Source organism: Salvelinus alpinus, chromosome 5 (genome assembly GCF_045679555.1).
Source record: "Salvelinus alpinus chromosome 5, SLU_Salpinus.1, whole genome shotgun sequence".
Lineage (NCBI taxonomy): Eukaryota > Metazoa > Chordata > Actinopteri > Salmoniformes > Salmonidae > Salvelinus > Salvelinus alpinus.
In genome coordinates, this window is record NC_092090.1 from 47,000,506 (window position 1) to 47,012,684 (window position 12,179).

Consider the following 12,179-nt stretch of genomic DNA (forward strand, 5'->3'; position numbering starts at 1 on the left):
TACTGAAAAATGTCCCAGTCCTTAATTAATGATTACAACCATAACATGATGCAGCCACCACTATGCTTGAAAATATGGAAAGTGGTACTCTGTAATGTATTATATTCTATTTGCCCCAAACATTACTCTTTGTATTCAGGACAAAAAGTGAATTGCTTTGCCACATTTTTTGCAGTATTACATTAGTGCCTTGTTGCAAACAAGATGCATGTGTAAGAATATTTTATCCTGTAGAGGCTTCCTTCTTTCCACTCTGTCAATTAGGTTAGTATTGTGGAGTAACTACAAATTTGTTTATCCATCGTCAGTTCTCCCATCACAGCCATTAAAACACTGTAACGGTTTTAAAGTCACTGTTGGGCTCATGGTGAAATCCCTGAGTGGTTTCCTTCCTCACCGGCAACTGAGTTAGTAAAGACTCCTGTATCTTTCTAGTTACTGGGTGTATTGACACACTTTCCAAAGTGTAATTAATAACTTTACCATGCTAGTTGTTGTAGTTCTTGAGTGGCTTCACTGCAAGTATATTGTATGTTTTGGATTCAATAAAATAAAAAAAACTTTACCATGCTCAAAGGGATATTCAATGTCAGATTTTTTTAACCCATCTACCAATAGGTGCCCTTCTTTGTGAGGAATTGGAAAACCTCCCTGGTCTTCGTGGTTGAATCTATGTTTAAAATTCACTGATCGACCTTACAGATAATTGTATGTGTGGGGTACAGAGATGAGGTAGTCATTCCAAATCATGTTAAACACTATTAATGCACACAAGAGTGAGTCCATGCAACGTATTATGTGACTCGTTAAGCAAATGTTTATTCCTGATCTTATTTAGGCATGCCATAACAAAGGGGTTGAATATTTATTGACTAAAAGACATTTCAGCTTTAAATTTTTATTAAATTTGTAACATTTCTTTTGATGGAAATTGATCAAAAATGTATCACTAGCCACTTTAAACAATGCCACTTAATATAATGTATATGTATATACTGTACTCTATATCATCTACTGCATCTTTCCATCTTTATGTAATACATGTATCACTAGCCACTTTAAACTATGCACTTTTATGTTTACATACCCTACATTACTCATCTCATATGTATATACTGTACTCGATACCATCTACTGCATCTTGCCTATGCCATTCTGTACCATCACTCATTCAGATTTGATTTTCTAAAAACATAATTCCACTGACATGATGGGGTATTCAAAAAATTTTACTCAAGGGGTGTGAATACTTTCTGAAGGCACTGTATCTGCTCCTGCTAGCTAGGAACATATCTACTTGTTGTAACTAGCTATCTAACGAGCAAGATAGCTACATTACTAAGGTGGCTGCATTCTAAGTTGGGAGTAATTTTACAGCTTGCATTGATAGTATCCTCTTTCTATAACTAAATAGTTAGATTACAAATAAATAAAAAATACTTTATCTGAGAAGTTTGTCGGCGGAAGATATCTCTCGAGCACGGATAACGTGATTGGCAGACATTATCAGCAGAGATAGTACCATGGATAGTACACAATGTTTGATTGGTTTACAGTTCAGTACTCATCTGCCAATCGATTAGACAACCTTTTTAAACGTGTATTTTTCCATATATTGACACCTCCTATGTGTTTTAATCAAATCAACTATATTCACTGAGCTTGTCTGATGCTTTAAGCACACTCCTTAACTATATAATTAAGACACACAAATGACTAGAGGGAGTCCAACCAGCAATTGATTTGATTGTTTTTAGGCCGTGGATGAGAAAGTTTACTTATCATTTCCAAATGTTTAGGTCAGTTGTATGCTGCTTAACGATCTATTAACAGCAAGGGTTGCATTAAATAGGCTCAATATTTTTTACTGATGCATTTGCTAATATTCAATTGATACGCACAAAAAACATAAACAAAAGCATTCACTTTGAGAATTGATAGGCTACATATAGGCCATTCATATATAGCTTATGCACAGCACAGTTCAATTTATCGAATCTGTTGTTTTCTTGCGCAAACCGTGAGCAACACCTGTCAAACACAGACATTTCTCTGAAAACACAGGGATGTTGATTCGTACGGGACTAGAATAACTGTAGCTTATTCTGAGTGGAATTGTTACTCTACGGCCATGTAAAAATTACTGACATGTCAGATTCGGACGGGACTAAAAATGACAGATGTGGTGTTTTGTGCTCGCGTACATATTTACATTACCCGACCTCCCCCAGTAAAACGAATCATCCGAATAGGGCCTCACGTATAGCATATCATAATAACATAAATAAATTAGTTATAACAAACTCTGAATACCATAACATATGACAGAAAATTGGATGCAGAGGACGTGACAAACTCGAAACGAGGGAATATTTACTGGTTGCTCAGGAGGTAAAGGGAAGGTCAGATGGGTGGAATAGATTTGACTAGTTGTGGAAAATACTGGAGATCAAGAAAAAGAAGTTAAGGAGCAACCGCTCTGACCGTTTGGAACAATGTAAACTCTAAATAAATTAAGCATACCAGAGTCTGTTGTAAAAATGTTTTGTTAAGCCTTTATTACAGCAAAGCCTAAAAACAGTCACATTCATTTGTGAATGCAATTCACCAAATGGAAAGGTTTATTTATTGTATAAGCTAATTATTCAAAACTCGCTTTATTTTAAAACTAAAATGCTTGATAGCATTTCAAATCAAGAATGACTCATATGCTGTGTGATGACATGAACGAATTAATGATTGATACAGTAGCCTATATAGGTATTGAAATATACTGTAGGCCTAAGTAAGTTACGGTATTAAGACTAAACAGCATGCACTCTTAGGCCTACAGCTCAATGGTGGTTATACAAAGATGCTATATTAAGCCTACTAATGACAATGACGTGACTTATGATCATAATAATAATAATAACAACAACGAGATTAGTATAAATATTATTTTTCGGACAATTTGGAACATTGTAAACAAATCAAAAAAGTGTAAATCCTTTATTACAGACAGTAAAACAAAGAAGAAAAACAGCCAAATTTGTGAAATTCTTTATTTGACATCATTGCGTGAGGCTTGGTGCTCACGGAATCAGTAGGCTATTAAACAAACACTCAAACAAGCAACAGAAGCAGGATCTGTCTTATTTCTGTAGATATATTGTTGATAAAGCCTAGCCACATTTAACATTTAGGCTATTGATTATAGACCTAATTAAGTTGGTTTCCTCTCTCCTCACTTTTCTTAGACAATAAGGCAAGGGCTGTTTTCTCATCTCCTCATTCTGCTGCTGCCTCCGCTGCATTGTTCTCAACACCAATATGCTGGTTAACTTTGCTATTATGCACAACGCAACATGGTCAAGGAAAAGACGCCAATTCAACAGCGGACTGATGTGTTCCTGAATTGCGGACAGCGACCACTATCCAACATGGGAAAGTGCATTTGTTATAAAAACATAGTATTTTTATTGGTGTTGCACCATTGTTCTTAACGTAATATAACCATATACAGTTGAAGTCGGAAGTTTACATACACCTTAGCCAAATACATTTAAATTCAGTTTTTGACAATTCCTGACATTTAATACTCGTAAAAATGTGCTGTCTTAGGTCAGTTAGGATCACCACTTTATTTTAAGGATGTGAAATGTCAGAATAATAGTAGAGAGAATGATTTATTTCAGCTTTTATTTCTTTCATCACATTCCCAGTGGGTCAGAAGTTTACATACATTCAATTAGTATTTGGTAGCATTGCCTTTAAATTGTTTAACTTGGGTCAAACGTTTTTGGGTAGCCTTCCACAACTTTGGAAGTATGCTTGGGGTCATTGTCCATTTGGAGGACCCATTTGCAACCAAGCTTGAACTTCCTGACTGATGTCTTGAGATGTTGTTTCAGTATATCCACATCATTTTCCTACCTCATGATGCCATCTATTTTGTGAAGTGCACCAGTCCCTCCTGCAGCAAAGCACCCCCACAACAAAATGATGCCACCCCCGTGCTTCACGGTTGGAATGGTGTTCTTCGGCTTGCAAGCATCTCCCTTTTTCCTCCAAACATAACAATGGTCATTATGGCCAAACAGTTCTATTTCTGTTTCATCAGACCAGACATTTCTCCAAAAAGTACGATCTTTGTCCCCATGTGCAGTTGCATACCGGAGTCTGGCTTTTTTATGGCGGTTTTGGAGCAGTGGCTTCTTTCTTGCTGAGCGGCCTTTCAGGTAATGTCGATATAGGACTCGTTTTACCGTGGATATAGATACTTTTGTACCCGTTTGCTTCCAGCATCTTCACAATGTCCTTTGCTGTTGTTCTGGGATTGATTTGCACTTTTCGCACCAAAGTACGTTCATCTCTAGGAGACAGAACGCTTCTCCTTCCTGAGCGGTATGACGGCTGCGTGGTCCCATGGTGTTTATACTTACTTAGCCTATCAGAAGCTTCTAAAGCCTGGAATTGTGATAGATTATTTCACTTATAATTCACTGTCTGTAAACAATTGTTGGAAAAATTACTTGTGTCATGCACAAAGTAGATGTCCTAACCGACTTGCCAAAACTATAGTTTGTGAACAAGAAATTAGTGGCGTGGTTGAAAAATTATTTTTAATGACTCCAACCTAAGTGTACGTAAACTTCCGACTTCAACTGTACAATTTCAGTAGCACGTCTCGGACTGATGGACTATGCCATCCCCACGGCCTCCACAATGGATCAGTCCACTACTGCCAACAGCCTATCGACCAAACAAATGACCAGCCGACTAAATGGGGTAAGCCCTACAAATATGTAAAAAACACTTCCTCCCTTGACATAGATCGATCATCTCGAAAACTAAAGCAGATAGCTTGCTACAGCCCACCACCTACAGTGGCAAACAAATGAACCACTGTCACCTTCAATTCTTATAGGCATTCATTCTTATGCAGTATTAAATACTGTGGAATAGTTCCCATGATGTTAATGAAGATGGCAGTATTTGGTGTGTATTCTACATTAAACACAACATTACAGGCCTTATCAACTTACAAAATACATCACCATCCACAGTTTGAATATGATGAAAAGCGGTTAAATCGACCATATACTACATTTACCCTTGTACATCAGCAGATGTTGCAGCACTGCACCAAAAAAAATGTGTCCCTGTGCCAACTCAATCACTTACACAGCTACTGATATCCTTGTAATGCAGGGTCATTCATTCACTAAAAAGGGAGCAGAGGAGATGGGCGGCTATACACTCGATGTGAATGACATTCAGTCTGTGAAATATACACAAACAGTCAGTCACTCATGCTGATGTTTATATACTGTAAGGCTGTTCCCGAACCTCATCCTCCCACTGCCCTTCAAAGATTCTGCCATTAAGCTCCTGAAGTTGTCGGTAACAGGCTACACCAGCGGTCGGCAACCTTTTCCATTTGGAGTGCCAAGTTATCGTACAATTTCTACTGCGTGCAAGTTATGATTTTCATATGCACATTTTTAGTAGAACACTTTCATTGATAATAAAGTCTTCATATCTCAAAATCAATGACGTGTTAATCAAAATCCTATCTAAATGAAAACGATTCAAATCTTAAAGTAATTTCTAATGCCATTTCCAATATATAAAAATAGCCTACATAAAGCCAACAAATACAAACATTGCCTTCTGCAGGTAGAAAATATCCTGATAAAAATAAACATTGACTACTACGCATGGCTGGTCTTCAAGGAACTTGCAACATTGTATAAAATATTCTGGCCTCAAGAGTTTCCTGCACCATTGAGCTCCGGACAGACAGACACAGCTGTAGAATATTTGCGCAAGGGATAAGAATAAGTTATCAGTCACAATGTTTTAGGGGAAAACATGTATTTGAGCATATGTAGCAGCCTAGCAGGGCTAGATTATTAGGTTTGCATTAGCGGACACATCTTTCCTGAGATCTGTATTAGGACAGCTGCCATCTCCCACAGTGTGGCTGACTAGCCGTTCAGTCTAGCAGGCTGGGAAGCACAATTGTGTGATAGGGAATGTGGGATGGAATGCCTGGTGTTGTGTTGGTCTGTGGACACCAGAAAGATACAGAAAAACATATTTCTCAGAGGGGTTGTCCTCCCAGCATGAAAGTCACATGCAGGCAGACAGACTCACCCAGAAGAGGAAGTTGAATGTAAATAGGAGATACTTCAGACAGACGGTCCCGCATGTTTCCTTCTTCTCGTCGTACGCTGTCGCTGGTGCCCCCATGCTGCAGGAGAAAGAGAGAGGTGGGTTTGAAAGGTTCAAATAGTTAACCTTAATCTGTTGTTGTTTCTTTTAGGGCCAGAATAAGCCTATTTTTGCTATCACAGATTGTTCTGGCAATTCTCAAATAAAAACTTTATTGGAGGAAGGATGTTTAACATGCTTTTTACTAGTGGTGCAACGGATCACAAAATTCACGGTTCGGATCGCATCACAGTTTTGGTCACAGATCGGATAATTTTTCGGATCAGCAACAAAAAAAAGGGAGACAAATATAACTTTGCTTTCCATTTATTACTTAAAGAACACTTAAAGCAAGGAACTTTTCAATATTTAAAAAAAATCTTAAAATAGTCAATACTCAATTGTTAAATTAAAGTGCAATGAGGCATGATACCTTCTTCCTTTGAACAACAGTGAATTAAAATAGCCTGTGTCCACATCAAAAAAAAAGAAAGCAAAGCAGACTTGAGCTTATAACTTCAAATTATTTTTCATAGAACTATAATTGTGGCAATAACATTTAATAAAAAACATAATTATTATTCCAAATCAAACATGGATGATTCTAATAGCAATAGCATAGACTAAGATTAGACTGCAGTATATTTATTATTTAAGTAATTCACTCTTATTTTTGTATATATTTTTTAACCTCTTCAGTGGCCACAATCTCAGTGGTAAGATCACTGTATGTCCTCCGGTGTAGGGCAGGGTCTAGGTGAGACAGGGACTTGAACCTTGGATCCAGTGCAGTAGATCTATGAAGGTAGTCCTGTACATTTGGGGGGTATCTGGGGTTCAGTTCCTCTCTAATGGCAGCCTTGACATCTTTGGTGATGGTGCAGTCTTCCTCACTTGGGGCCATGGATTGTAGAATCCTTGTTTTCAGAGGTAGGATCATGGACACAGACGGTGCAGTTTCAGTGCTCAATAGGGTTGTAACCGTTTTGAGGGGTTTGAGCACCTGGAGGACCTCCTCTGCCACTTTCACGTCATTGTCAGACAAGGTGACGATGTCTTTATTTTTATTTTTTCAGGGTCTCGTCTGTCAGTGCAGAGTATATAGCTGCCTGCTGCTCAAGATAGCGCTCCAACATGTCATAAGTGGAGTTCCATCTTGTTGTGACATCGTGTATGAGCTTGTGGGTCGGTAGCTGTAGCATTTCTTGCTTGGTCTTAAGCACATGAGCAGCTGTTGTGTGTCAGTGGAAAAAGGAAACCACCTTCCTGATTCTCCCAAGGAGGCGGTCCATCTGGTTCACTGAGATTCCCCTTTGGGATGCTAAATTGATCACATATGCAAAGCAAGCTATCTCTGGCCCCAGTCCAGCTTCTATCACTGCATTTACTTGGTTCTTGGCATTATCTGTGGTGATTGGGATATTGCTATTGGGCCTATCTAGCTTCCACTCTGCTACTGCTCCGAGCAGTACCTGCGACAGATTTGTCACTGTGTGACTCTCATAAAGGGGGTGTGTCTGTAGCACCGGACTTCGCATCTCCCACTCCTCTGTGGTGTAGTGAGCAGTCACGTAGCTTTCCGTTGCCCTGGAGGTCCACCCGTCTGTGGTGAGGGGACTTCGTAGCGTGGCTCAAGCACTTTCACCATATTTATAAACCCTTCACTTTCCACAACAGAGTATGACCTCATGTCTGCAGCGATAAACATCCCATTAGATTTGGTGATGGCTTTTGTCCAGTCTGATTCTGCAGCAAAGGGCTGCTTAAATGCCGCGGGGAGAAGTTGTTGTGTCTTGGCTGAGTTGGCTCCCGTCACTGACACACCAGGGTGATGACGCTTTAAATGTGTGGCCATGCTCCATGTATTTCCATGATCATACGATTTTCTTGTGGCACAATGCCTACACACCGTTATGGTGTTGTCCACCACCCTTCTTCCGTCAGCATATTTGACAGTGAAGCCAAAATGCTCCCATACATGACTTAAATGAAGAGAGAGGCTTTTCCAGTTCTTCAGCTCCTCTGCTAGCCATGGCTGTCACTGCTCTTTTTTCTTCTTTGCAACGCGAGCATCCAGGATTGATCCGTTGGGATTCGACATGCCCCGTTCACGTGAACAGTACACGCAACTGCTTTAAAAAAATAATCAAATCAACCTTCAGGCTTCAGAGCAAAACACAACACGCATCTCTTATCTTTATCTTTTCACTGCAACGCTGCATCGAGATTTAGGGAATTACTACTTTAAAAAGTAACAGCGGCAGTAAAACTGTATTTCACACGATGATGGTTAAACTTTGCAATTGATTTGCGGTTCACATGCGTACCGAACCGTGGGGGGTGATCCGTAAGGATCAACTACAGTCCGTACACCACCACTTTTTACAGTGCCTTGCAAAAGTATTCATCCCCCTTGGTGTTTTTCCTATTTTGTTGCATTACAACCTGTAATTTAAAATGATTTTTATTTGGATTTCATGTAACAGACATACACAAAATAGTGAAATGAAAAAAAGAACTTGTTTCTTCGAAGCGGGGCGAAGAAGGTGTTTCTCTTATCCGGGAGCGAGGCGTCAGAGTCCGCGACGTGGCTGGCTTTCCCTTTCTAACGCCTGATCGCCTGGAGTCCCAGCCACATATGTCTTGTGTCTGAGCCATTTAATTCACACATGGTCCTGTATAAACACAAACTCACCTTCTGGACAACTTCCTTCACAACCGCTCTGCGAAGCGCAAGAAGTATGAATGCCCTGACTTCTGGCTAGGCCGTATCATGCACGGCCAAAGGAGACGTTGGATTGACCTTGCAGCGCCTTGAACTCAACAGTCAAGTCCAGACCTGCCCTCTCCTCCTCCTTCTGCCAGTCTTCTCTCTCTCCCACACACAGGCCGTACCAGAGTGTCCTAGTCTAAGCTTTCTGTAACACTAATATAAGAGCCTTCTCTACTGTAATTCACTGCCTTCTCTACACCGCTCATGCGCCGCCCGCGCACACACACACAATTGCATTAATAGAAAAAGCAAGACAGCCTCCTCTAGCCTACTGTAACACTGCAAGTCAACTTGGCCGGCCAGCGTGGGGTAGAGGTTACATAGCAAGCAACAGCTGTGGAAAGACGTATTTGCTTTGTGCTGTACTGAACTGTTTGAATGGGCTTTTATTCACTAGAACAGTGATCACAGCAGCATCATGCGTTCTCATGCTGCATGATCTGACCGTTACCGTCGTATACTGTGAGAGTGCATATTTGATTAATGCGACAAATAATATATTTGGATTCATGTCATAAAAGGTCATATCTATAACATTATCTTATTATGTTATACGTACAGTAGCCAAAGCTATTTCTTATGGAATAACTTTTCTGGCATCTCATATAGAGAAGTCCATATGCAGCAACTCATTAAGTTCACCATGCTTACATTTGGCATTAGTAGACAATGTAGGTTACTTCATCAAGCATTCATGGTTTTACAGTGTGTGTAGGCCTATATTTGTGTGGGGGTCTGTCGACTGAACCTGCCCGGTGTCTGTTCACCATCTGTTAGGGTGGGTCCCTTTAGTGTGTCCCTGTCAATTAAATTCAAACAAACCTTTGACAGGAACTCATCATTGTATTATGTACATAAACAGAGCCACTGAGTAAAGTTAACTGTGTGCAAAGGAGGAGCACAACGCACTAAAGAGGTCAAACTTAAATCCCAAATCTGAGATACAAAATCATAAAGGCTCTTTCAATACACAGGGTTCAACACTTTGAAAAAATACAGTACCGGTCAAAAGTTTGGACACACCTACTCATTCAAGGGTTTATCTTAATTTGTACTATTTTCTACATTGTAGAATAATAGTGAAGACATCAAAACTATAAAATAACACATATGGAATCATGTTGTAACCAAAAAAAGTGTTAAACTAATCAAAATATATTTTTTATTTGAGATTCTTCAAAGTAGCCCCCCTTTGCCTTGATGACAGCTTTGCAAATGTTCACATTTTGAACACTGAAATCACCTTTTTCCTTAAACCTTAATGGAATCGCCTACCGCTCAATACAAGACCGCTGACAACCAGACATACTCCAGACACACCACACCTGTCTGAAATAGGCTCATAACCAATGAGTAGTCACTGACTTGTCTCCGGTGCATGACAGATCATTAAAGTATTTGAATGCTTTGAACCCTTTCAGTTCAGGGCATGTTTAGTACTTGAAGGAATATGGTTTCTTTTGTCATTTGTATACTTTTATATTGGCTATAGGCCTGTGTTTAGTCAAACTATTATTAATTAGATTAATGAGAAATAAAAACAATAATTAATGCATGGGGTATTGTGCAAATGACTGGCACCATATTTATTGCAGTGTACAATAGTTTGTCAACAATTCCAGACAAATTTATTTTGATGGGGTTGTAGAGAACTCAATTGAAATACCTAATTGAAACTCCATTAATTATAATTAGATCTTTTGAATGACATGCAAACTGTCATACAAAATAGACTACATGACATAAAGAACTAACAAAAATAAGTTGGAATATAACCAATGTTCTAAAGCAGTGTTCCCCAACTGGCGGACCGGCAGGGGATTTTAATTGGCCCCCCAAGTTCTCATACAGCAAATCAGTTCCAATGGATTTTAATTTTGGAAAGCTGTTCCAAAGTATTACCACACATAGAGATATACAGTGCCTTGCAAAATTATTCATTTTTATTTAACCTTAATTTAACTAGGAACAAATTCTTATTTACAATGACGGCCTACCCCGGCGAAACCCTAACCCGGACGATGCCTGGCCAATTGTGCGCCCCGCGCTATGGGACTCCCAATCACAGCCAGTTGTGATACAGCCTGGAATCTAACCAAGGTCTGTCGTGACGCCTCTAGCACCGAGATGCAGTGCCTTAGACCGCTGCGCCACTCAGGAGCCCCAAATATTCAGACCCTTTGGATTTCTTCACATTTCATTGTGTTACAAAGTGGGATTAAAATGCATTTCATTGTTATTTTTGATCAATAGAAATTAAAAAACGAAAATATAGTGGTTGCATAAGTATTCAGCTCCCTGAGTCACTACATGTTAGAAACACCTTTGGCATCGATTACAGTTGTGAGTCTTCTTCGGTAAATCTAGAAGAGCTTTGCACACCTGGATTGTGCAATATTTGCCCATTATTCTTTTCAAAATTCTTCAATCTCTGTCAAGATGTTAGGGATCATGGCTAGACAGCAATATTTTTAAGTCTTGCTATATTTTACTGTTCGGTTTATGTGTTACCCCTTGGCAGCAGAAAGCACGGCATTGATTTTCACTACACAGACGATACACAACTTTACATTTCTGTGTCACCAGAGGATTTTAGCTCCACAGATAAATTAGACTATATTAGTGATTTAAATACTTAGATGGCTCACAACTTCCTTCAGCTAAATCAAGACAAAACCAAAGTGCTTAATATTGGAGCCAAAGCACAGAGAGAGAAACTGGCCGCATTTTAATTCACAGGCAATAAAGATAAAACACCAGGTAAAAAACCTAGGTGTCATTTTAGATTCTGAACTCAATTTTGAATCACACATTAGGAATGTAACCAAAATAGCTTTTTACCACATGAGGAACATTGCCATGGTGTGTCCGTTTCTATCTCAGGCTGATACAGAGAAACTCATCATTGCTTTTATTACAAGCAGGCTTGACTACTGTAATGCTCTCACATCTGGTATATCCAAGAAATAAATTGGTCAACTGAAAAACATACAGAATGCTGCAGCATGGGTACTGAACAAGACCAGAGTGAGAGCACACATTACACCGGTTTTAAAGTCTCTGCACTGGCTTCCTGTGAGTTTTAGAATTAATTTTAAGATTCTTCTATTGGTTTTTAAATCAATCCACGATTGTGCACCCCATTACATATCAGACAAGATTTGAAGTTATGTACTCAGTAGGTCCCTCAGGTCCTCTGTAACTGGCC

General features: G+C 39.3%; 1 protein-coding gene across 1 annotated transcript in view; it reads right to left on the reverse strand.

The window, feature by feature from the left end:
• LOC139576277 (CD151 antigen-like) overlaps positions 1 to 12,179 on the reverse strand; it is a 44,741-nt gene that overhangs the window by 30,653 nt on the left and 1,909 nt on the right. The window contains exon 2 of the mRNA XM_071402181.1: positions 6,142 to 6,238. Within this exon, the coding sequence (XP_071258282.1) occupies positions 6,142 to 6,237 (96 nt within the window). The 5' untranslated portion in view covers position 6,238. The remainder of the gene's footprint in view (positions 1 to 6,141; positions 6,239 to 12,179) is intronic.